General features: G+C 40.9%; 1 protein-coding gene across 1 annotated transcript in view; it reads left to right on the plus strand.

Annotated features, from left to right (window-relative positions):
* Nucleotides 1-25,886, plus strand: part of doc2b (double C2-like domains, beta) — a 198,744-nt gene that overhangs the window by 147,812 nt on the left and 25,046 nt on the right. Inside the window, exons 5-6 of the mRNA XM_063487340.1 lie at nucleotides 6,173-6,282; nucleotides 12,469-12,595. Of these exons, the coding sequence (XP_063343410.1) occupies nucleotides 6,173-6,282; nucleotides 12,469-12,595 (237 nt within the window). The remainder of the gene's footprint in view (nucleotides 1-6,172; nucleotides 6,283-12,468; nucleotides 12,596-25,886) is intronic.

Raw genomic sequence — 25,886 nt, forward strand, 5'->3', positions numbered from 1 at the left:
TGGGCATAAAACGGTATAAATAAGACGATGTCAGTGAGATTTTTCTCAGCTTGAATAGTTTTATAGAAAAATAACAGATGTCAGAGTTTTAAACGAGCAATTTTTGGGCGCCGATTACTGAACTGTGATAAAACTGCAGCGCACATCTGCAGCTCGACAGGCCTCTGCATTTACCTTGTTACTTCTCTCTCTGCCTCATTCAGGTGTGCAGGTTTGTTAAACAAAACCTAGTTACAGTATAGCTTATCAATCTATACATCCATGCAAAAACGCTGGAATAATTGGCTATGGAGCAAAGCCTTTTTAGCCTCTACAGTGGAAATGTTTGTGACACCAGTTGCTGATTTGTAGCACCGCCCTCCATCTGTGAGCAGGTGGTGGCGGTGAATTATTTCCCCATTAATGCACGCTGATCACACGTGTGGAATAGAAAGCTCCAGCTCCTCTGCAAATGGACTCATTATCTATTTAATTCACTGCTTTCTTTCATCGCTGTGGATAAAGCCAGCAGCAGCACTCTAACTCCAAGTTTTTTTTCTTTATTTCAGGGATCTGAACCAGTCAAACCTTTAATTAAATCACACCCTCAGATCTAGCTGCTTTACTGTGTTTTAACAACATGCCTGCTCACAAGTCAGTGTATATGACTGCATTGAAATTCAGCTGACCACTTCCTCTGCTCTTCACATCCTGCCAACAATCCACTTAGTAACTCCCATGAGAAGCTTGTAGAAAAGTCAAGGTGCCCCACCAAAAACAACAACACCTTGACCTTCACATAATGCATGAGGAGCTGTTATCACTCATTCCCATATTTATGTATATTTAATGTACGTCTTCTGGTCCTATACTGGAAAATCGTTTTGAAATTTACCATTGTAAGGTATGCACAGTATCTGCACACCTTATATACAGATACTGTGCTGGTAAACACCTCTGTGTGTCCCTGGGTTGCGGTGGCATGTAGAGTCTTTATATACAGTTGTGGTAAGAAGTTTGCACACACGGGCATGGGCATGAAAATTAGATTGGAGTTTCTCTAATCCACACTTGGTCAAAAACGTACATATGGGCTCAAATATATACATATACTCACTTCAGTCTTTTAATGAGTGGTGCTGAAGGTTCTATAATGCCATTCAACTTGACAAGGCCAAGGCCTGTTAACATCTCATTAGTATTCATGATAGACTGCAACTGATAAGTTCTCTTTGCAGCATAAAGAGCATTTATTTGACAGCCCTCATTGGATTTAACTCAGAGCAATAGGAAACTCCAAGAAACTCAGAAGATCTAAGAAGGAGAATTGTAGGAGCCATTTAACATGAAAATATTTATTCTAGTCAGAACGTAGGATAAAGCTGAATATGTGATTAACAAGCATGTGTCACGGCCAAGCGGCCGAACACAAGAAAATGGACTCAGATGCGGACACCACTCAGGTACGCAGGAACTGTGAGCAAAGTTAACTTTATTACAGAATTCAAAGAGCAAGACTAAAGGTCGCCGGTTCGATCCCCGGGCTCTCTGTCCTGGTCGTTGTGTCCTTGGGCAAGACACTTTACCCTACCGCCTACTGGTGTTGGCCAGAGGGGCCGATGGTGCGATATGGCAGCCTCGCTTCTGTCAGTCTGCCCCAGGGCAGCTGTGGCTACAACTGTAGCTTGCCTTCACCAGTGTGTGAATGTGAGAGTGAATGAATAGTGGAATTGTAAAGCGCTTTAGGTGCCTTGAAAAGCGCTATATAAATCCAATCCATTATTATTATTATTATTATTAAATGCACAAGGATGCTGAACACATCTAAACACATCTACTATGAACTAAGAAAGGCAAGACAGAATATATAATACATTACGGGAGGCGGAATTAGCATTGCCTCGCTGAAACAAAAACAACTTAACTCCTTATACTGTGAGCGGGCACTCAGCCGCAATACTATGAACATAAATTACTTCTTTCACGAAGATACTAAGAACAGAAATATGCTGTTAACCTACGGGCAGAATTCAGGCGCTTTAAAGTCACACACAGAGAGACGCCAGAAACTGACGGACTGAACTATCTAAACTAAAAGTGGAATGCTGAGTTATCACTGGGTTACCAGGGGAGTGGGGTCCGTGAGGGAGTCTTGGGGCTGTCGTGGAACCCGACACCGGGTAACATCCGGAGCAGGAACTGTGAGATGAAGGCAGGGAAAAGAGATCTTACAGTCATTGGATGCAGGCGAAAACGAAGCGTGGAAGGGGGGGTAGTGGTCCGGGTGCCAGAACAGGTGAGTCCAGAAAGAAGCTCCGTTAATTTCCGAGGCCGGGGGGGGGGGGCAGGCAGGTGAAGAGTTATGGAGAAGCTGCAAGCTGACCAGCGGATAAACAGCAGCTGTGACAGTAGAAAGCATTGACGTCCAGGAGATAGTGATTTAGTAGATGTTCTGGCGGGGAGTGCTTGAGAACGCTGGTCATAGAAAGCCCGCAACCTTATTACTTGCAGTTGAGGTGATGACAAGGAGGCGCGGCGGCTCCACCCCATGGTGGAATCACCAGCACATGGGGCGTTCCCGCACTAACCCGGACCATGACAGCGTGTTACCCTATGAGTGCAGTTTCCTTCTATTCTCACTCAGATTCCGCATTTTGTCATCATGTCCAAATTCAAAAGACCAAGATAGTGAAATGTCACAGTGACTACGCCCATCTTTTATATACAGTCTGTGTGCTGTACTGGTAATCAGTTAGCATTTTTGTTGCCGTGCAACAGTAGTGGAAAATTATGAGGACAGAACAAATAACCTTTGCTGGATTTGATTTGAAGACTTTTGAATTACGCAGTATATTTTTAACCATCAGTACCCACGTTCCCATGTTCCGTCTGATTCCATTCATTTGTTCGGCATCCAGTGCACTACTCTAATGCTTCAGAGACATTTTATTCAATAAGATCAAAAATCTGCAACAACAGAAAGAAGGGAGGAAATACATGAATAATTAATGAAAACCATGAAAGCTTTCAAATTAAATTAAACGAGTTTATTAAAACTATTTTTTATAAAACATGTTCCTATCAGCCTTAAAAAAATAATTTTGAACAGTCACTGTGTGTGTATATATATATGTGTGTGTGTGTGCCTATTCAACAGCCTTCCTCGGGGAAACAACCGCTGATTGAGGGAGAAACAATCAGCGAGAGCCTTGTTATGTGGAACCCTGCCATCAGACTTGCAAATAATCACAGCAGCTAATTGATTAAATTCAACAAACTCACGTCCTCACACATGGCACAGGGTCTCCATCCTCATCATGTCAGCAGCGTGCTCCCAGGATTTCCCCAAACAATATTCCGCCGATAAAGCCGCGTCACTTGTCACAGCGATTTTCATCACCTTGCTAACTTGCAATCGATGAAGTGACAAAGTGTACGTCTGATGGCTGCTACAATAAACAGCGATGCAGATCTTACTAAACAAGCCACTGTCTGACGTTTGGACTCGTGTCTCATACACCCGATGGAAGGAGCAACAACTGATTTGTACTTGAAGTACTTTGATCGCAGATTTACATCTTTTAATCAGCCATTTACATGTGTCACCTTTTAGCAGCAGACATTGTGTCAGTTATTATGTCTGTACACGCTTATTTTAGCTCTATTTTGTTCCTCACCACCTCCTGAGGGAAATGTCTGACCGTGTCTGTCTGCCACTTGGCATTAACCAGGTAGAGTGCAGTATATTTTTAAGCCTTTTTCAGTGAATTGGAGCCAAAAATATTGTTACGAAAGCAGTGAAAGAAAACTAAAATGATCAAGTTGTGTGACAGAAAGTGTGCTTTTGTCAAACTCAGGATGAAAAGTTTTAAAGAAAACATTCAGATCTATTCATCAAACTCAAAAATATATTCTGTACCGAATGCGCTCTTCTTTAGCACAGTCTGCCGTGTACATTTGCTACAGTGAAACTCTGGTCAGAGATTTGTGCATGTCTTTTTTAGCTTTCTAATTTGCAGTGTGCAGCCGTGTCCAACAACGGCTTTAATGTCTTCAGCTGAAGCTACTCTGTGAAAAAGCAGAAAATGCTTTTAGTCAAAGCTTTAAAAATAACTTTGAAAGTTTTGCTTGTCGAGACCTGTATGTAAAGCCAGTTCTATAAACAGTTTTTAAGATGGTCAAAGCTAATACACACCAGGTGCAGCCACTCAAAGTTTTTAGATTTCAGAAATTTGGAAGTAGATGAGGCTCCAAAGGCAAGAACAACTGCCAAGAACCTGACCTGACCGTTGCTCCGAGCTTCCTCCTCGAAGAGGTGTTAGTAACTACACTTATCCAGACACGATTCTTTTATCCAAGTGTACAAAAAACAAGATCAGCTTAGAGCCCAGAGAATTAAAGAGAGCCATTGGGGGACACAAATTCAATTCAATTTTATTTATACAGCGCCAAATTACAACAACAGTCACCTCAAGGTGCTTTATATTGTAAGGTAGACCTTACAGTAATACATACAGAGAAAAAACCCAACAATCATATGAGCCCCTATGAGCAAGCACTTTGGTGACAGTGGGAAGGAAAAACTCCCTTTTAACAGGAAGAAACCACCGACAGAACCAGGCTCAGGGAGGGGCGGGGCCATCTGCTGCAACCGGTTGGGGAGCGAGAAGGAAGACTGAAGAATAAAAGACATGCTGTGGAAGAGAGGCAGAGATTAATAACAAGTATGATTCAAGATGAATATGGTGGAACCCTTCTGCAGGTGAAGGTTAATCTTGTTGCCACTGGCCCACTCAGGCGAGGCTCACAGGTTAAACACGTGTGGAAAGCTTCGCAACAAAGGAAGCACTCAGGCCACCTCACTAAAAGACTATCAGGAGTAGCATAATATGTGTTAATGCTTCATCAGTTTCAGCTTGCAGCAAAGAATCTTTGATGGAGTGGCTGTAGCTCAGGTGGTAGAGCAGGTCATCTACTAATTGGAAGGTTGGTGGTTTGATCCCTGTCTGCTCCAGTCTGCATGGCAAATATCCTCGGGCAAAATACTAACGTCAAGTTGCTCTCTGATGCAGTGTTAATGTTAGATAGAAAAAAGTGCCTGTGTGATTGAGGCAAGCTGTGCAAAGCTCTTTGAATGTCAAAAAAGGCACTATAGAAGAACTGGTCCAAACACCTGTGCTTTAAATGTGAAGGGGCTTCTCTTTCATGGCTTTAAATCTGTAAACTGAAAATTAAACGTCTTTGACTTGCCCTGTGTTTGTGAACTTGTGTTTGAGGTTTCAGATGCCATTTAAAACATATTCTGTCGATTATGCTCATCATTGCAGTCAAAAAGGACAATAAAGCAGTATGTGCTGTTTGCATTGTGGGTTCTTTGTGACTGACAAGCCCTGTCATGTCATGTGGGTGTGGAGTGTGAGTCAATTGTGATATCTGGTTTGAAAAAATATGGCAAATATGTTTAAGTCCAGGATTCAAAACAGTAGTAGGAGTTGTCACTGTGCCTGGATCCATCTTTTATATACAGTGTATGTTTTCTACCACCGTGTCTTTGTACTGACCTAATCTTAGCTGATCACCTCCTGACTTCAGTGCCATACACTGACAGCAGGCATCAGTTATGAAAATATTAATTTAAAGTTGTGTATGGTATTAGTTGTTTAGGTGGTTAGGTGGTGTATTTTCTTTTTGTTTCAGACTGTTTTTCAAGTATAAAGATTTAATCCCAGTGAAAGGTCAGTGACTGGAAAATTGTTTTCTCAAAAATGTGCTGTTGACAGAAACAGAATCACACTGAGCCAGAACAACCATGGTGACTATCTTTTAACTTCAGAGCATTCATCACATTGTTCTCAGTGTTTTTTACCCACTTCCTGCCATGCTTTGATTATGCCTGTCACTTCATGTAAATGCAGTCTGCTGTTGATATTTCATTCCTGACAGCGTTCAGTATGCAGCAGCACCGAGCTCGTGTTTGCATGCGTGGCACCAGACGTCAACGCGTTGACAAATTTTCACCCTAGCAGAGAGGCTTTGTACGTTTTCAAGGATGTTTATATAATTCTGTCAGTTCTTCAATGAAAATGACACCTGAGGGATGAACTCTCCTGAGCTGTAGGAGGAGCTCAGTGTTTTTCACTCATGAATGATGTTCAGCTCTTTTTAATCACCGTCTTCCTTGTTTGTCTTCCAGGCCAATAAACTCAGAACCAAGACCCTGCACAATACACTCAACCCAGTCTGGAATGAGACCCTGACCTACTACGGCATCACTGATGAGGATATGGTCCGCAAAACACTCAGGTACTGTCAGTGCTACGCACATGTGTCCACTTAATGAATGGAAAGAGAAGAAAGGGATGAAAGATGTGGAGGAAAGAAGAAAGGAGTGGTTGGACATATGGATACAAATGATGAAATGGAAGGAAGGAAGGAAGGAAGGAGGCATGGGAGGAAGAAAGGAAGGAAGGAAGGGGGCGTGGGAGTAAGGAAGGAAAGAAGGAAGGAGGTGTGGGAGGAGGGAAGGAAGGAAGGAAGAAAGGGGCATGGGAGGGAGGAAGGAAGGAAGGGGGCGTGGGAGGAAGGAAGGAAGGAGGTGTGGGAGGAGGGAAGGAAGGAAGGAAGAAAGGGGCATGGGAGGGAGGGAGGAAGGAAGGAAGTAAGGGGGCGTGGGAGGAAGGAAGGAAAGAAGGAAGGAGGCGTGGGAGGAAGGAAGGAAGGAAGGGGCATGGGAGGTAGGAAGGAAGGAAGGGGGCGTGGGAGGAATGAAAGAAAGAAGGAAGGAGGCGTGGGAGGAAGGAAGGAAGGAAGGAAGGAAGGAAGGAAGGAAAGAAGGAAGGAGGTGTGGGAGGAAAGAAGGAAGGAAGGGGGCATGGGAGGAAGGAAGGGGGCGTGGGAGGAAGGAAGGAAAGAAGGAATGAAGGAAGGAAGGGGGCGTGGGAGGAAGGAAGGAAAGAAGGAAGCGGGCGTGGGAGGAAGGAAAGAAAGAAGGAAGGAGGCGTGGGAGGTAGGAAGGAAGGAGGCGTGGGAGGAAGGAAGGAAGGAAGGGGCATGGGAGGGAAGAAGGAAGGAAGGAGGCGTGGGAGGTAGGAAGGAAGGAGGCGTGGGAGGAAGGAAGGAAGGAAGGGGCATGGGAGGGAGGAAGGAAGGAAAGAAGGAAGGAGGCGTGGGAGGTAGGAAGGAAGGAGGCGTGGGAGGAAGGAAGAAAGGAAGGAAGGAAAGAAGGAAGGAGGTGTGGGAGGAAAGAAGGAAGGAAGGAAGGGGGCATGGGAGGAAGGAAGGGGGCGTGGGAGGAAGGAAGGAAGGAACTGGGTGTGCGAGGGAGGAAAGAAGGAAGAAAGGAAGGAAGGAAGGTGGTGTGGGAGGGAGGAAGGAAGGACGGAAGGAAGGAAGGAAGGGGTCGTGTGAGGAAGGAAGGAAGGGGGCGTGGGATGAAAGAAGTTAAAGGTAAGTAAGGAAGAAACCCCAAAAAAGAAGGAGAAGGGTAAACGAGTAAGGAAGCAAGAAAAGAAGGGAGCATTACATAGTGAGGTAAGGAAGGAAGGATGTTTTTGTGTAATGTATGTATGGTCGGAGGGTAAGATGGCGCCGCCATTGCGTGCAATAGGTCGGCAGCCTTAACATGAAATTTCCCACTCGTGGGACTAATAAAGGTATATCATATCAAATCAAATCAAATACAGGTAGGAAAGATGAATGGAGGGATGGATGGATGGAAGAAGCAATTTAAGGAAAGAAGCAGCAGGGAAAGCAAGAAAGGAACCAAGGAGGCAAGGAAGAAGGGAAGGAATAAAGGAGGAAAGGAAGAGGCAGTAAAAAAATGGGGATGGGTGGAAGAAGGTTTAAAGGGAAGGAGCCAAAAGAAGGAAGGAACAGAGTAAGCAAGGAATGGAACAAGGAAGAAAGGAAGTAGCAAGGGATAGAAGGAAGGAAGTGAAAATGAAAATAGAGGAATAATAGGCAAGAGGAAGAAAATGGAAGAAAATAAAACTTAACCAAAGAACAAAAGGAAGGGAAGTGAAGGGGAAATAGAAGACAAAGTAAGAAAATAACAAACACATCTTATAAGGAAGGATATATATGAACAAGAAGAAAAATAGAAGGGAGAGTTGAAAGGCAGAGAGGGATAGCATAAATCTGTCTTTTGTTGTTTTGGTGTGCTTAGCTGCCGTGGATCTGTTTTTAAAGGCTTCAGAAGATCATTTTCAGGGAGCGGTGATGTTTGACAGTTTCTCTTCTTCTTGGTTTCTATTTTAGATAACTACATTACAGCCTGTGTTTAACAGCAGCCTCTCAAGCAGAAATGAATGATGATGTTGCTTTTCCTCTTTCTTCCTTTTCACTGCGAGTTTGCATGCCGAGTCTGGAATAGCTTCAGATCGTAATAACAGTTGGGAAATCCTTTATTTGTCAGATTTCCAAATAGCACTTCTGTTTGGGTGAGAGGACTTCCTGTTTGTTTGGTTATTTGTGTTTCACTACAACACCTAAGAACACACTAAAACTCCATCTTCCTGAGATAAATGCGGTGCCCTTATGCAATGGAAGCACTTTGTTTTTATTACTTCACCATTCTTTGCTCCTGTATTTTTAACACTGTACAATCAAGTGGCGGAGGTAGGTTATGCAATCATATGCATAATCATTTTGTACATCCCAGGTGGGCCGTATGCAGTGGAGGATTTCAGTTTGCTTTTGTCTTCACTTACCCCCAAGCACCCCAGTAGCAAATGTGTTTCTAGAGTTAATGTTATGTGCTGGAATGCCGTGAAAACATTTCAGGGACTTTCACAGCATTTCATTTACCGGCTCCATCGATTTGTCCTCCAGTTACTTCCTCAAGATAAATGTGGGTGGAACAAGTCCTCAGCTTAATGATCCTTTTGGTTTGTTTGTTCCTCCTCTCAGAAAAAAAGTGTTGTTCCTGAAATAACACACAGGTGTGTTTCTACTTCATAAAGCTGGAAAAAGTCCCCACTAGTCTGGGTGGTTAGGGATGTTTTACATGTTTTATATTAAAATACACCCTTGTAAAATAAAGCATTGCAAAAGTTGTTTTTCAGTTTGCAGCATGCCGAGGTCCACCCACGAATCTAAACTGACCCCTTGAGCCGACATTTGACATGCACTCATTGAAATGGCCACTAGAGGGCGCCCAATTTTTAGAGCATTGTCCACATGTAAATGCTGTTTTACTGTGCATGTTTATCTTGTTTTTCAACAACAGACTTGCATCGTGTTACTGTTTGCATGAGACGATTTTCTCCAAATGTAAGACTTCTTGCTCTTTGTTCAACTTTGATAATAATAACCATTATCTCCAGACTTCTGATTGGCCATCATTTCTATATTTTTAGGGTAATAGGGTTTTCTTGCCCTTGACAGTGCTGAAATCATCTTTTGTGTTTCCATGTGGAAGTGGATATTTTGCACATAATCACATAATCTCAACTTAACTGTTTTCTCTTTGAAGGACTGGTATTCACACCTCAAGTTACCTTTGGGACTTAATTTATTAAAGATCCCCATTTATGTCCTTTTGGGCTCTGCTGGAGGTCTCTTCCTGTCAAAAGGGAGTTCGCCCTCTCCACAGTTGCCAAGTGCTCCTCATAGGGAGATATTGTAATTGTTGAGGTTGTTGAATTTAGTTAAACTGTAACTTCTTTTTTTTCACCTGCTTTTTCTAATTTCACTTAGATTTGAGCACCAAAACCTCGACTGTTGTTTGGGGTAAAATACTCCTCTTCACAGCTGTAATCTTATTTAAAACATGAGAAACTGGTGGTGACAGACACATCTCACAAATGCCATAACCCAGTATGTCAGGGCACAGATGCCAAACGACAAAGCAGAGCTCAAAATGTCTTTAAAGATTTCCAGCCCATTCTGAGAAGCAAGCGCTTTCTAAGAAGCAAGCCCGTGCTAAGAAGGGAGGTTTCTCTGAAAGTCTCCCTTCTTAGAATCAGTTAACACTAATGGGCATGTTTTATGCTGGTAACATTTTGCCATTAAATACAATGTTTATCTAGATACAGTACTGTGCAAAAACGTCTTCATATTTATCTAGGAAGATTAGAAATGGGTGAAATGATTTATTGAAACATGCAAGCATTCATGAAGCTACAGTATAAGAGGCAAAAGCAAAATTTTTAGATTTCTAATGAGCTTTTCAGTATTTGGTATGATGACCTTTGTTCTTCAACACAGTCGAACTTTCTTACAATTTCTTTAAGTAGTCTTCAGGAATGGGTCTCCAGCCTTCTTAAAGGACATTCAAAGATCTTCTTTGAATTTTAGCTGGTTGTTCTTCTGTTGTCTGTCACGATCCCACACTGCTTCAGTAACGTTGAAATCTGGGCTCTGAGGAGACCAGTCCGTGACTGATAGTGTTCCTCTGTGCCTTCTTCTATCCAGGTATGCTTTTACTCTTTCACGATGGTATTGTGTGATGGATTAAAATCAGATGGTTCCTTTTTGCGTTTATAATTCTATTGAATTTTGCACCAATGGCTGAAATCAGCCCCAAACCATGACAGACGCCATGTTTTTCAGGTGGCTCTAGACATTCACTGTCATATCGCTCTCCTGACCTTCTCTGGACCTCCTCTGTAAGACCTGATGATCAGTCTGGTTCTTGTTTAATTTGGCAAACTTCAGCTCTTTTCTTCCTGTTTCCTTTCCTCAAGAATGGCTTCTTCACTGCTCCCCTTCCACTGAGGCCATTTCTGATGAGGCGTAAACAAACAGTAGGTGGATCAGCTGAAGAGCCCGATGCATCTCTCCGGTTCTATGTCAGGTGTTTGCTGGGGTTTTTTCGCATTTCCTGAGGACGTGACTTTCAGATACTGTTTTTTTAGGCCTGTCACTTTGTCCTCCATTTGTCCAGCAAACAAGACAGAAATAAGGGACACAAAACATTTTTATCACCTCTATAAGTTTACACAAGTGACTACCAAATCATCACAGAATGTTTGCAAAAGTTTTATTGCATTACTTCTAATAGCTTGAACGTATTTTGTGAAAACATGCTTTCCTACTACACAATATAAGCTGCAAAGCACTCGCTGTACTTCTGGGACAGCTGGAGTAATTGCTGGACTGCAGTGACCGACTGTCAACCTTATCGACACACTGCAAATACGTGACTGTATTTTGCTGATTATTTTGTGTTGCGGAGCAGGAAAAAAAATACTGTATTGTTACTGGACTGAATGCCACCACAACAATGAAGGCCTGAAGCAAATGTAGCAGAGATGAGATGTGACAGACACTGTGCACACAAGCCAAAAGATCTATTCACACACAGAAAACACCTTTATTAACCATTTTCCAGAAACAATAGACTGTGAGAAAAGCCTCCATGCTTCCAAAACAGCGCAACCTATTTCTTCTTGGAAATTGAAATTTGAATTCACCACCTGTCCAGTTATTTTTACTGAGAGTCAGATTGCAGCACATCCTATACTGTATTAGTGATGCATATTAACATACAACATGCTAACGCTGTGGGGTTCCTAAAGGCTGCATGTTTTCCTCAGTATTGCAGCTGATTATGCAGCGGAAAAGCACTTGAAACAAACAGTATTCCCCAACACAGGCATGCTGGAGCTGTGAGTGTGAATCATGTCATGTTAGGGCGGTGGGCGCTCTCTGCATTTATTGAAAACATAGGTCTGCAGGGAGCACCAATAATTGGCTTTCATTATAAATTTAATGAAATGCTGGCGAAGAATATAGATCTCCAGTAAAACACAAAGCTCATTTTGTGGCCCCACGCGCCTTTTGGTCCTCAGCGGCTTTGACTGCGAGAGACCTTTCGGTTCCCCATCAATCATTAGCTTTTGTAAGCGACTGTAGCCTACTGTGTTATATTATAAATCCGCGTCTTTATTGTTGTTAAGAAAGGACGCCGTCTTGCACTGAAAAGAGGATTTGTTTTGTGTTTGTGTGTTCAGTGGAAACAAATGCAAAGTGGGCACATAATAGAAATCAGTAAACAGGCGGAAAGGACAATGCGCCACAGCACAGTTCGATTCGTGCTGCACTAATTGAGTAAATAAGACGAGCAAATGGAGATGTGTTCAAGATGAATTCGTGACTGGGTCTTAAATGACATGATCGGGAACAATGTCAAATTTTTCTCAACGTCTTCTCACGTAGAGTTTCCCCTTCCACCTTAGTATGTTTGAATCTTTTGATCCGTGGATGGTTGAACGCTCCTCGTGTATAATTATCTCATCATTTCCTGTCATGCTGATAGACTCTGACATTGATCCCTGCAGAACTACTTGGTTGTAGCTTCAGTGCTCTGAGTGCTGTGGTCCTACAGATTTAGCAGCTGTGACTACAAAGTACAAATTGAAGCCCCGTGAAGGTGGATGGTGGAAAATGACTGGTTTTATGGCTTTAAGCCTCCTCTCAGCAACAAACCCTAACCTAAACCTCGCTTTGCTCATGTCCTCCTACACTTCTCTGTTCTTGTCATCTCAGGATTTCAGTGTGTGATGAGGACAAATTCCGCCACAACGAGTTCATCGGGGAAACGCGAATCCCTCTCAAGAAGCTGAAGCCCAATCAAACCAAGAATTTCAACAACTGCCTGGAGAAACAGTTACCTGTAAGTTCACTCCGTCCCACACACACAGCTGCATTTTTATGTTGTTTAAATGTGATCGTGTTGTTGTTTCTTGAGGGGCTGTACTCACAACAACATTTTAGATCCTAAAGATTGTGCCAATATTACAGACATGGCTTTGCTGTCTGATAGACATGTTATTAAATGCCATGTGGAAGTTTAAGTCAAACTTTCCACAAAGAAGAAGTTCTGTATGAATTGTCATATCTTATCATTTTATCGATTATAACAAAATTAAATAAACAAAGTCTTCTAGATGAAGAGAAGACCAAACACATGATTTGCATTATATTGATGACATTCTAACCCATGTTTGTTTTTCCAAATGTGCAAATCACCATGCAACAAGTGACACTGAATTTACATGCAAATATAGGTGACCAGTGTTGGTCAAGTTACTTGAAAAAAGTAATCAGTAACTAATTACTGATTACTTCCCGAAAAAGTAATCCCGTTACTTTACTGATTACTTATTTTCAAAAGTAATTAGTTACTTGGTTACTTTTTTAAAACATTATTTATCCTTTAAATAGGTAATAAAGCAATAGATCTTTCAGCCCAATTCTACTTTTTCTGCATAATCCATCATATAAAATGTAATCAAATGAAAAAGTCTCTGTTTAAAACTTGTTTTATTAGTTTTGATCTTTTAACTTTATGCATCAAGCAAACATTAAATTATATGCAACATTCTCTGACTGGAAGAAATTTGTTTAACATTTAAACCTATTTTCTGCACATTCCAGCATATAAAATAAAATAGTTTTTTGTGTTTACACTCACTCTTTCAAATAGATGCACGTAAAACACAGCAGAAAATAAATAAAATCAAAGACTCAGCGGTCCTGTTGCTCTATTTTCACCTGTATAGCAGGAGTGGGGCAGGCGGAGGTTTGCCCTGGTGCAGGTGTGCTGCAGCGGTCAGTGGAAGGATACGGCAGTTTCTCTGTGAATTTCACATTCCAGCGGCAGCGTACTCGGTGCTTGCTCGGACGTTTAGGGTTTTTTTCGCTGTAAAAAGAAGTTTTCTTCCCACGCAGTGAACAGCAGACGCTAATGTTTTTGCCACTTTTTACGGAATCAAACTCAAAGTAAGGTCAGTACTTCCACGCGTTAAACACTGCACGCTCATACTCTCTCCCGCACTCGTTATAGTATCCATTTTTGATCTGCACACAGCTGTTGCCACTGACGTTGCACTCGCTTACGTCATTGTCATGAGACACTCTGGCAAAAAATCACGGTTTTAGTAACGCAGCGTGCTTACGGGAAAGTAACAGTAATCTAATTACCTTTTTTGCAATAGTAATCCCTTACTTTACTCGTTACTTGAAAAAGGTAATCGGATTACAGTAACGCCTAACGCGTTACTGCCCATCTCTGCGGTGTGACAGCCCTTTAGTTATCGAATTAGTGGGCAATTTAATGTAATTCGATTTGAAAAACAATGACATACATTTCACATCTTTACTGCAATAATCTGATAGATATTTCTTGCTTTGTAAAGCTCACTTTTCCTGTTTTTACACATAGAAGCAACATATTTCTGTCCCAGGTGCAGTTTTTGCCAACGTATCTCAACCAGTTTTGACCAGACTGCTGTTTCACCCTACTTTCATATTACTTCTTACTTCTTGGATCCTTAGACCAAATTGTAAACCTTACTGTGTCCGGTATACATCTGCCTAGCTTAAGATTAAAGAGTAATTTAGTCATCATTACAAAGCATAAGGTTGTTCCAGTATATTTCCAGTGGAGTCACTTTATTCTGCTAAGAAAAACACTTCAAATACAAATCTGTGAGTAAATAAATTGATCATAAGAAAGAAGCTAACACTTCTGATAAACAGCTCATGTCAGCAGAGCAGAACTGACATGAGCTGCTTAATTATAACTAATGTTGCCAGGTATGAAAACTGCCTTGAGAAACAGTAAGCTTGAAGTCATTGTTTTTTTTCATTATGTATTTGTGTGTGTAACAGTGTAACTGCATAGCATGTAATACTCAACATTATACTCTGCTCAGTAGTGCTGGGCGATATGGAAAAAATATTTATCACGATATGAATTATTTTATATCACGATAACGATATATATCACGATATACCACCTGACCTGTGGTCATCTGGAAAGTATGCAGTCTGTAAACAGCGAGTGGAGAGGGTGCAGTCTTTGTTTTGAGTTACCGTAAAGCATGTCGCAAATCCGGGTGCACGTAAAGTAGCACCATGTTGCGAAACCACAAGACAGAGTTTCTTTGCAAAAAATATTTTTTACACTTTATTATCTCTTGCATAAAGTTAAGAATATGTATAGTGAGAAGACAACACTAATATATTTGCACAGGCTATTTAACCCTTTAAGACCTACAATAGAACCAAGTCCGCCAGAGCTTATCTTTACATTTATTTATTTTGAGTGTCTTCATAGTTTTATTTTTGAGATACACAAATTTTTATATACTACAGGAAAAATGAAAATAAATAAATGCAAATTTGCAAAAACACAGCATGTGCATCAAAATAAACTATTTCCAACAGTGTAATTTGACTTCTAAGCATCCCAGAAACGATACAGAAGAGCATAAAGTCAAACATGACTTTTAAAAATACCAACATAGACTTTGAAGCTTAAAAAACTACATTTTCCGCGAACATGATGTCACTTCCGGTTTCGGACAGGTAATGGCGGACATGCGAGAGTTCGCGCTGACTTATATTCCAACGTAGGAAGTGTTATGAACAGCTGATCGGATCGGCAAAGCCTGTTTCTGGAATATTGTGTTTTTGTTGCTGCAAGTCTGGAATATTATGTTTTTGTTGCTGGAAGTGCTTTTTATGCAATTTTTTGCAAAGCTATATGTGGAAGGAAACCGTGACTTAGGACAAGCTAATGGAATAAGATGTAAGTACAACTCCTACGGTTTCATATGCAAAAAAAACATTATTGCGCTACCTTACGTGGTTACAGTTCTACAGGGATTTAAAAATAGTTAGGGAAAACGGAGTGTGCCTGCTCCGACCGGTTGTAAAGGGTTAATGATATATTTTATGTAATAATTTGTAAAATTCGGGTTAGAAACGATATAAACGATAGAAGACAAATGGCACGATAGACACTTTTCTATCGTCCACACGATATATATCGTCATATCGCCCAGCACTACTGCTCAGTGCAATATCTTACGTGTAGGCCTAGACCATAATCATCAGCAGCAGTCCATCATTTTCAGTGTATTAAGTGAGTCAAGTGTGGGTTAGACTTGGCAAGCTTGCTCATGTTCACAAAGATCAGCACTGGAACAGCTTGATTTTCCACATCTGTTGCACTGTATGACCATCTGACCGGGAGTGATGGGCCGTCAAGGCAGTGTAACTTTGACGACGTCTCTCTTCAACATGCATGAATAATTGATTTCATAATGCTGTGCCGATTTGATCTCTGCTTTTACCTCCCAGGTTTCACGGTCCGTGCCGGTGAACTTTCAAAACATCTTTATCCTTCACCTACGTTTGACATTGATGCCTAGGAAAAGTGGGAGAACCTGTGCAATTTTAAACTGCACCAAACTTTAGTTTGCATTAAGTAAAAGGTGACCCGTTATTATCCACATTTTAATCACAGTTAGTGCATTATGTTGTTTAATTTTGGCGGGGGGGGTTTTAAAAAGGGAAAGAAACTGTTTAGGTATCCCCAAGAGATCGGAGGTCTCAGATAACATTACTTGAGGTCTCAGACCTTAATGCGCTTGTTAAGACTTTGGTTTGTTCACAATAAAGTTCAGGTTATGTAACTTTCAAAGCTTTATAAACACACTGACTCTTCAAACCTTGGCTCTTCTGGGCTAGTACTCTCAAAACTGAAATAATTGATACCCACTAACCAGACGAAGCAGCTAGTAAAGTGTTTTCAGGTATCTGTTTCATCAGTTTGTAATGTCAACTAAGAAACAGCAGTTCACAGGAACAATGCACCTGAAGGTAAAGTCTGAACCACTAAAAACATTTCAGAGAGGGTCATAAACCCTTGTTTTGAATGCAAAAGTCTTTCGGGAAGATTTATCAGAATAGTGGTGCACTGTCCTACCGTTCATTAACACCTGCCGCAATTTGGTACCCTAGGAAAACTCATCATGGAACATACGATTATTTCCTCATGTCAAAGTTCAGAGTCAGAACAAATGAGCAAACACATCTTTAAATGCTGATCAGTTGAACCAAACTCTTGGATCACTAGCAGACGTTTGGGGAAAAAAAGGTGCAGATTTCATTTTAAAAAACACAGTTTTCCAACTCTTAAACTCGGGATAAAAATCAGTCCTGCAATCTGGCTTATTCATCCAAAACAAACCTTAAAATCCACAATAGGCAGTCTAAAGAAGCAAAAGCTGAAGACTTTGCTAAACATCAGAAAATATCTGCTATCATTTCACTGTTTCTGTTCAGATACACAGCTGCATGTCAAAGCCTGAGCTACAGTTCTGCACAGAGAGTAATTAAGGAAGGAATGCGGTCTGTTTTATTGATAACATGTAACTCTAATTAGTTTCACTGGGACAGAATGTGTGTGTGAACAAATTTAAATATCTGGTAATACTAAATCCAGATAATAATAGGTGCATTATAATAGTATAACAAAAGATCCCAACAGGGCATGGCATGGTGCTCCATATAATAGATGTTGGTAATTGCAAGAAACAACAGGACCCGGGAGGATTTAGCTTAAAGCACATGACAGATTAGAGCCTTGGGTTTTGAGCCCATAAGTGGGGTGCGGGAGTGGATTATGCGTTATGAGAGCATGGGAGTGGAGTGAAGTATCATTGAACTGTGATTGAATATCCTTTTGAAAATGCCTACACAGTTTATGGTTTTAAAAAAAAGTGGATGCAGTGTAATTCTGGACCATCCATATTTGGAGTGCGGAGCACAGTCTTGTGTTTGGAGAGACAACTTCCTGTTGCTTCACTCATATGCTTTGTTGTCTATGTGGGAGTGAGAAATAGCATCCAAAAATACAAAAATATGCTTGTGCATAAACTGGGACCAAACAGCTACTATTCATTGAACAATCTGGGCTTTGATTTTGTACCGAGGTTTGTTTATGTAAGTGCATGTTGTGCTTCCAAAAATGACCACATTTAAAGTGTATTGTAGTCATTTGCCATTCAAAGATTTGAGCATTTTGGGGAGCAGAAAGCAGTGTTAGTGTTAAAAATGCTATTATTTGTGTTTAGTTAGTAGTTTAGTAGTAGGTTAGTAGGTAAAGCAGGTAAGTTTACAATTTACAACATTGCATCTAAATATTTGTGGCAAAAGTAAGAGATAACAACCAGATGAGGGATTGCAAAGTGTGATCAGTAGATACTGTCAGTGCTGACATGGAACAACGTGACTCACAGGTATATCTGCATGACACTGCTGCCTGCAGCTTTACAACAGCTATCTACAGCAAAGAGTGGATGAGTTTATTCCACGCACAGCAGGCATGCTATTTAATTTCCACATTTTACTATTCGTTTAGTAAAACTAGAGTTGATTTTAGAAGCTGGGTAGCTCAGATCATCGCTGTATAGGTTTTTAAGCAGAGCAGATATTTGTGTCAAAGGTGACAAATGTTTCATTTCTTCTTCAGATAAGATTCATGCTATTTTGGACCACCCTGTCACATGTCATGTAACAGGGCCTCGTAGGCCTTTTTCGCACAGATTGCTTCAAGGCAAAGTGACGTGAAGCTATGACTGTTGCTGGTTAAAAAGAGAAAAGGAGTTCAGGCAGGTAGCTTTCTGCTCTGCTTGCACTCGGATGAGGAGCTCTGTCTGAAAACAGGAAGTTGTTTTGTGTGCCGGGGAGAATAGAGCAACCATTTAATCATCTCATCCAGCAGCTCACAGTGCCTGTCTTATTGATGGTCTTGACAGTGGAGCATTTTAACTGGCTTCTTCAGCTTACATAAAAGTCAGTAGATTGGGTAGAAAACACAGAAAAGCTTTGATGTAACCTTAAAGTCTTAAAGGTCATTTTCAGGGTCATTCTGGGTCATATGAAAATGTATATTGTATTCATGAATATACATAGATTAGTGTGTAATTTCATCTTCCAACAAACTGATGCATTCTCATAAACTTAAAATGAATCTATTAAAAATACTTAGGAGGAGATTTGTGGTTCATGTAAGCAGTCATGTTACCTCACCATATTTGAATATAGTGGTCAGAAAGGACATCTCCCTTCTGACTAATGACGTTTTACGTGTCTGGCAAGAGACTGGCCAAATATGCAATGTAGTACACCAAAGGCAGAAAAGATAAGAAAAAAAGTTGTAGACATTCGAGCGCAGTGGAGGGACAACAAAGAAATGAAAATGCAAAGGAAAGAGACAACACGATCATGATCTTAATAAAATGTGTCCACTTCTTCCTCACCTCAAGTCTCGTGTAATCAGTTACAGTCTGACAACATATGAGAGTTTATTCACCAAGCGTGAATCTTACAGCCTTACTACAAATATAGTTTCACTAACAGCAGCTAAAAGTAGCTAACAGGGCCAATCAGTGGCAGTTATCGACAGTTGCCCCATATCATTCACAAAGGTTTACAGCCTTTTCCAGAGTAAATAGAAGTGGACGGTTATCCGGCATTGACAGCTGAGGTAAACAGCAGACTGATACATTTGTGAATTTGGTTCTACTAAAATTAAAAAGTTGTTACTGTTTTACCTTTTTCATCAGAAAACTACTAAAATCTTTGTAAATACTGTGATTTTGTGGTGTTTTTAAATTTCAGACATCTTCCCCTTAGAACTTAATTGCACAGTGTTAGAGATCAGTGGGTGACCTTAGTCACAAAGAATATATAAGTTTTTCCCCCCAATCAGTTTAGTGAGTGTTTGCTGGAGGTTTGCAAACTATTTGTATACACATTTACAAATGACACTCAGACATGAAAACATGGAGAATTCTTAATTTAAAAGCTCTTACAAAGGTATATTCAAGGCAGCAGTTCATCTATTAGAATATAGAACCAATGAATATTGTGTACATGCTGACATAAAGACTGAGGAACACTTTGTATGTTTTGGTAATTTCAATGAGGTTGGACTGCTGTGCCTGCCAACATTGTGAGTTTGACCAATTGCCCATTTTCAATTTAATGGATGAGTCTCCAAGCCTGGACTCTGGATCTGCAATGAGCACTGGCACCAGGAGACAGCAAGAGGCCCTGAACAGTAGAAGCCAGCAGCCTAATCTGGCAATGAATCTTGGATCAGTGTCTCTGTACAATATATTTCTGTATTCCCTCAACTCAGTTGGACAATGAAAGGCTTAGCTGTAAGAGAAGGCCACAAATTTGTAGCTCACCCTGTTGCCACATTTTATGTAATTTCAAATTGTATTTTGTTTCATTATGTAAGCCCGTGTTTAAAAGCCGTTGATCTCTCTTTCCTGGAAACAGTTACTACGGCATCATGCCAAATGCTTGCTGAAAGCATTCAGCCACAAAAGAGTATGGCACATGTGGCTAAAGGGTGACAGTGTTAATAATGATGGATGTGATGGCCTGTACAACTTAGAACATGAAATGCCTTACAGACTTTAATCTTTCTGTTCTTTTTGACAAGGTTTCCCACATTTCTCTCCATTATAATTTTATCATTATCATTTGAACGAATGCATGCATTTTTTATTTTGACTGTAATAAATATCATGGCATCCAGGGGTTCTTCCACACAGATATGTTAGTGTTCTTAATGCTATATACTACACAAACTATATAGTTTTAAATTCAAGGAGACATCTTTACAATTGGTTGGAATTTTATCAATTTGTTATCTTCATTTTTTTTGGAATGATAAGTCAGAGGCTAGCCTGCCAGTTTGTTGTTAAAATGCATGAACCACAATGTTTGGATTTTTTAAATATTAAACAGCCAGTATTTTACACTGAGTATTTCAGCTATAGCTTTTAACTTTGTAATCATTCACTTACACAAGGCTCCAACTATCTGGCATCTGCAGGAAGATGCATTCACCAATTTCCAAGTAGTTACTGGAAATTGCTGGCAGTCATGGGATGAAATCATTTGCAAACTGGATGCTGAACAAGTAAATCCGCCTTGTAAATAGCAGTCAAGACAGTTTGCATAGAAGATGGAGTCTGACTTGTCCGCAAACACTTGCTAGATATTAATTGAGTTTGGAAAAAGTGAAACCCAAACCAAGGGAAGCGAGGAGCCTCTTCCCATGCACTTGTACAATGATAAGTATTTTTGCAACCACAGCAGTCTGCCCCCAGTGGCCATTTCAAGGAAAACAGGTTTAAGATGCTCCTCTGCTGGCTTCACTGTTCAGGTGTTACGCCGATCTTTAATGATGTCTATGGCATTGTCTTGTTTTGGGGGGCAGCCTCTTGTGTCTGTTAAGAAAACTGTGTTTTTTCTCACCTACGCTTTGGCTTCATTTGTTCGAGGCTGCTGCTTTTACCTCATTGAAATCTCCTGCAAACATTGACATTTTTCAGCATTTCCACAGCCAGACGTGGGAATGGAAGTTTGAATGAGGAGATAATCACATTAGTACAAGTACAAACGAGGCGCTTCGTGTTTTTTCCTTAAAGGCGAGAGAACCAGAGACTGAGAAGCCTAAATATTCCTCTTAAGCCTCTGAGCAACAATTTCTCTCACCTGTTTTTACCTCTGCTCTTACGGGCACAGCTTTATTTATCCTCTCTGCGTGGAATATGTGTGTGAATGCCAGTGCTCTGTATGCCTCAGCCGCTTCTCTTGCATCAGCACAATAGTTAGCGCCCCACTGTTTTCAGAGAGGTGTTGATCTAAGAGATCCTACCAGGACATTGGCAGGAGATGTATTTCAACCCAGCTTCCTGTTGCACACATTTAAAGCCTCAAATCCTGAACTACCCACGCATTCTCTCAAAGAGATTCAGACGTGACCTGTGTCACAGACAAACACTGGTGTTCCTCTTAGCATGTCAGAATTTCTTTGTTGTATTGTTACCATAAATAATACAAAAAGATGGAGGCTTGTGGGAAGGGGTTTCACTTTAAAGTGCATGGCTAAATTTTTGAATTGATTACTGGGAGAATAGTGTGAACCAGTCAAAGACACCCTCCCCTTTATCCTGGCATATGATCAGACATTTTTCTTGGTAATACTTCTGTTTCCCTGGTAACCCCTGAGGGGCTGTGTAATACCTGGGCCCCAGTCAATACACTTGGAATATTATTGTGCTGGGTTGCTACCTACTGTATGCGCTGCTTTGTTGTCAGTCTTTGGAGAAAATAATGACGCGAGCACAGAGTGAGACATATTTCACTGTATTATTTAGCACCGTGCCTGCTTTCATTCAGAGTGATGTGGAGATGGTCTCATCGGAGGTATCCGGTAATGCTGTGCATTAAATTCAATTAATAGACATCCTCTAGCCAATCATAATTGAGTTTTCCCTGAGGCAATGGTACATGTAGCTGGAAAATGTAAAGTAAACACCACTGCACAGCGGTGTGTTTGGTTATGTTAATTGATTTTATGTTTGAACAGATTAATAGAAAAAGGAAACGGGGATTCATAAAAGCTGCACGAGGAGTCACATCTTAGGAGACATCCATAAATTTTAGTTTGAAAAGCTTTTACTACATTTAGGCTTTGCATTCAAACCACTCCAGTGTATTAGGAACCCTAAAACCACTAAACCATATGCTGCTTTTAGTTTGAAAAATGAAAATTGAGCCAAAATGTTGCAGTTAGGATATGCACATCCTTTGTGATTTCCTTCTTCTCCTGTGGGTGCTCCTTTCCTGCTGTTGTTCCCTTATTTGCTTCTAATCTGTTTCACACCTGCATGAGCACCTTACACATGCGTGTTACTATCAGAAAGAATTTTCACCCCACAGTTGATCCAAGCAAAGATACTCAAACCATTTTGCCATTGTTTTTCTTTTCTAGTATTTCATACAAAGATGGTATATAAAAGATGGATATTGTCGTTGTGATGCCATCAGTTGGTTTGTAAAGTCCTGTTTAAGGGGTTGTTTGACATTTTGAAAATTATGTAACTGATTTATTCATCATATAGTGATTTTTGGGGTGTGTGAGATGAAAAGGAAAAAAAAATAGTGCCAGCATCCTCCTCTGTCATACCAACCCTCTGCAAATCCTCCTCACTACATCTGTGAATATTCCCTGTGGGCTTTCTCTTTTCTTCCTGCCTGGAAGACCCATCTACAACATCCTTTGCCCAATGTATCCACTACCCCTCTGCACATGTCCAAACTATTACAGTCTTACCTGAGCTGTCCCTCTGATACACTCTTATCTACTGTATTTTTCGGACTATAAGGCGCACTTAAAATCCTTTAAATTCCTCAAAAATAGACAGTGTGCCTTATGTATGAATTCTGGTTGTGCTTACTGACCTTGAACCGATTGTACACGGCGCTCAAAAATCTGTAAAAAAATGTTTTAGTACGACTTTGGTAAGTTACGAAGCCGCACAGCTTGGTGGATTGTCGGAGCATTACGGCTACAGCGTTAGAAGTTAGCAGGAAGTTAGCTCGCTATTTTCCACCTAAACATGATATAGCATGTTCTGACGGAGAGATTTCTGAAAGAAATAAAACGTACAGCTCTGCTATCACTTCCAACATAAATGAAGACAGAAAACTAAACAGCAGCGACGTTTGTAGGGTTACTGAAGTTGGACTAGCTGGTAGATAATGATGTGCTACGTGATCGCTAGCGACACAGCTATGTTAGCATAACATAAACAGTGAAGCTGGAGGATGAATGCTAACTTTTTTTCACTTAATAAAAGTTAACGTGAGGGTTCCCGATGGTTAGGGACAAACGCAATCGCACGGCAGGATGTTGTAAACGGACCAAACTTCAGTCAGGAGAACAACTGAGATAATCCATCCACAATACGAGGTTAGTCATTAATATACTCCAACAACATGGGAATAGAGCAGCTGTGATAGAATTCAATATTAATGAATCAATGGTACAGAAGTGGAGGACGCAAGAATGAGTTGAGTAAAGTTTGTTTATCTGACTGTTTGGTTTCACTTAATGTGCCTTATAATCTGGTGCACCTTATGGTCTGAAAAATACTGTAATTTTGTCCATTGTGGTCACTCTCGCAGTGAATGCAGTTTACTTGCTACTTTCTTATTTATATGCTGGCATAAAAAAGAGTTGTTAGCAAAGGGCTGGTGTTCAGACTAAATGAATGATCTGTGCGTGTGAAACTGAAAAGAAGACAGTGAGTGCTGTAAAAATGTCAGCGCTTGTCAGGCATGCTGGGCTTGTTACTATCCAGGCAGCCTGAGGTTTGTGCTTCCTTCCTTGCTACTGTATGTGTCTCGACGCTCTTGGTTTGTCGTGGATTCCTAAAGTGCGCTCTGTTAAAGGATACAGGCAGACAGAAACTACAAAATCACAACTGGACAAAATGGATTTGAGAGTAAGCTGAAGTGGCAACTGAAACATGTTGGCACGCTAGATGAGTTGAATGTCGTCACCAGTCCAGTGAGACGTCTTGTAAAAGTCATGTGTGATTCATGTAGGGAGAGTCAGCTCCTTGGAGATATCTGATTAGTATCCTGCTGTGGATACTGCTGGACAGATTGTTGAGCCCTGTCTCCTACACACAGTACAAGAGTGTGTGGTGGAGGCAGCAGTCTGTGTCTGCAGAGCTGTTTCTTTATGCCAGTTTTGCTCTTCATTTAAATATTGTTTTCTGATTATTGTGGGAGTTTTGGGGGTGTTAGCAGCAAAGATCATAGATTGCACAGCTTGTGAGGGCACTTTTTTTAGATAATTTTTTGGGCATTTTTGCCATTATTTGATGGTGAAACAGTGAAAATAGACAGGAAGTGGTGAGAAATAAAAGAGTGCCGAGTGTCAGACTCAAATCTGGGCTGCTGTATCCAAGCGGGCATCTATGTGGATACGTATCTATATACATGTATCCTTCAAGCTCAAGTCCTCTGCCCAAGGCCTGGGAGCTTGAGGGTCCTCTGCAGTATCTTTGCTGTTCCTTGGACTGCTCTCTTCTGGACACAGATCTTGGATGATGTTCCTGGGATCTGCAGAAGCCACTGTTTCCTGTTTCCTTCACCCTCCACATCAAGCTCTTCTCTCAGCCCTTAGTATTTCTCCAGCTTTTCATCTCTTCTATCACTGCACCTGTCTCCTTCTGCTTGTCCACCACTACTATGTCCGGTTGGTTAGCCATCACCAGTTTGTCTGTCTGTCTAGAAGTCCCACAGGATCTTAGCTCTTAGGATTTTGCCTGGTGTGGTAGACCCCAGCTTTTATTCACCTTGTGTTCAGAGCTTGTTACTGTCAATGTTGACAATATTGCAATGTTTTTAGGTATATTTTTGTGTTTTTACATCAACAACTTGCCAGTGGTACTGGTCATTGTCTCTAAGATTTTTTGGGGGGTTCTTGCCACTTGGAGGCAGAAAAAAGAAGTTGTGATAATGCATTTCTACTCTGTGGCATCAAATAATGCTGTTCTGCCAGATAGTGCTTGCAACTCACCATGGTGTGCAAGGGTTCTTTGATGCACCAGCTGCAGCAACACTGGGCGCTGAGAGATCACAGCCCCGAGCTACAAAATCTCCATTAGTGAGTTGGCTAGGTGACGGATGGGTGGGTTGTTTATTAGCCACAAGAAAGTGGACTGCATCCCGTTTGGAGCTTTGTCTTTTGCTTTGTTTGTTTGTTGGGAGTGACAGACCTGGCTCACTGCTGCTTAAACGCGATGCATCCAGACACTGGTGCCAAATTATACCATTTCTGTGAGACACCAGCAGCATTGAAAAAACGAAAGCATTTGGCACATTTGAAATGAGAGCGGGTTTTTCATGCACACAATAGGGACATGTGATCATATTTTAAGCTGATATCTTGACTTGCTGGCAAACAGGTGCTTATTTATACATCCAGCTGCATCAGAGCTCATTGTCATTCATTTACAGTCATGGTTCTGGCCACCTGTGAACTCCTGAAGGACATTTATGGCTGGTTATCTGATAAACACGCATTTTATTCACCTGCTTGTTGATGTATCTGAAAAATGCAGAAAAATGTCCATTCAACTGAAACCAGTAATATTTAAAACACAACAGAAGTTGGAAAAATCTCCCAAAAGCTCACAAAATATAAAATAAATATAGCTCACATAACACAGCTGAAGTGATTTAGGGGAGATAATATCTTTTCTGAATGATCTTAAAATTTCTGTGAT

This window comes from Pelmatolapia mariae, linkage group LG10_11 (genome assembly GCF_036321145.2).
Source record: "Pelmatolapia mariae isolate MD_Pm_ZW linkage group LG10_11, Pm_UMD_F_2, whole genome shotgun sequence".
Lineage (NCBI taxonomy): Eukaryota > Metazoa > Chordata > Actinopteri > Cichliformes > Cichlidae > Pelmatolapia > Pelmatolapia mariae.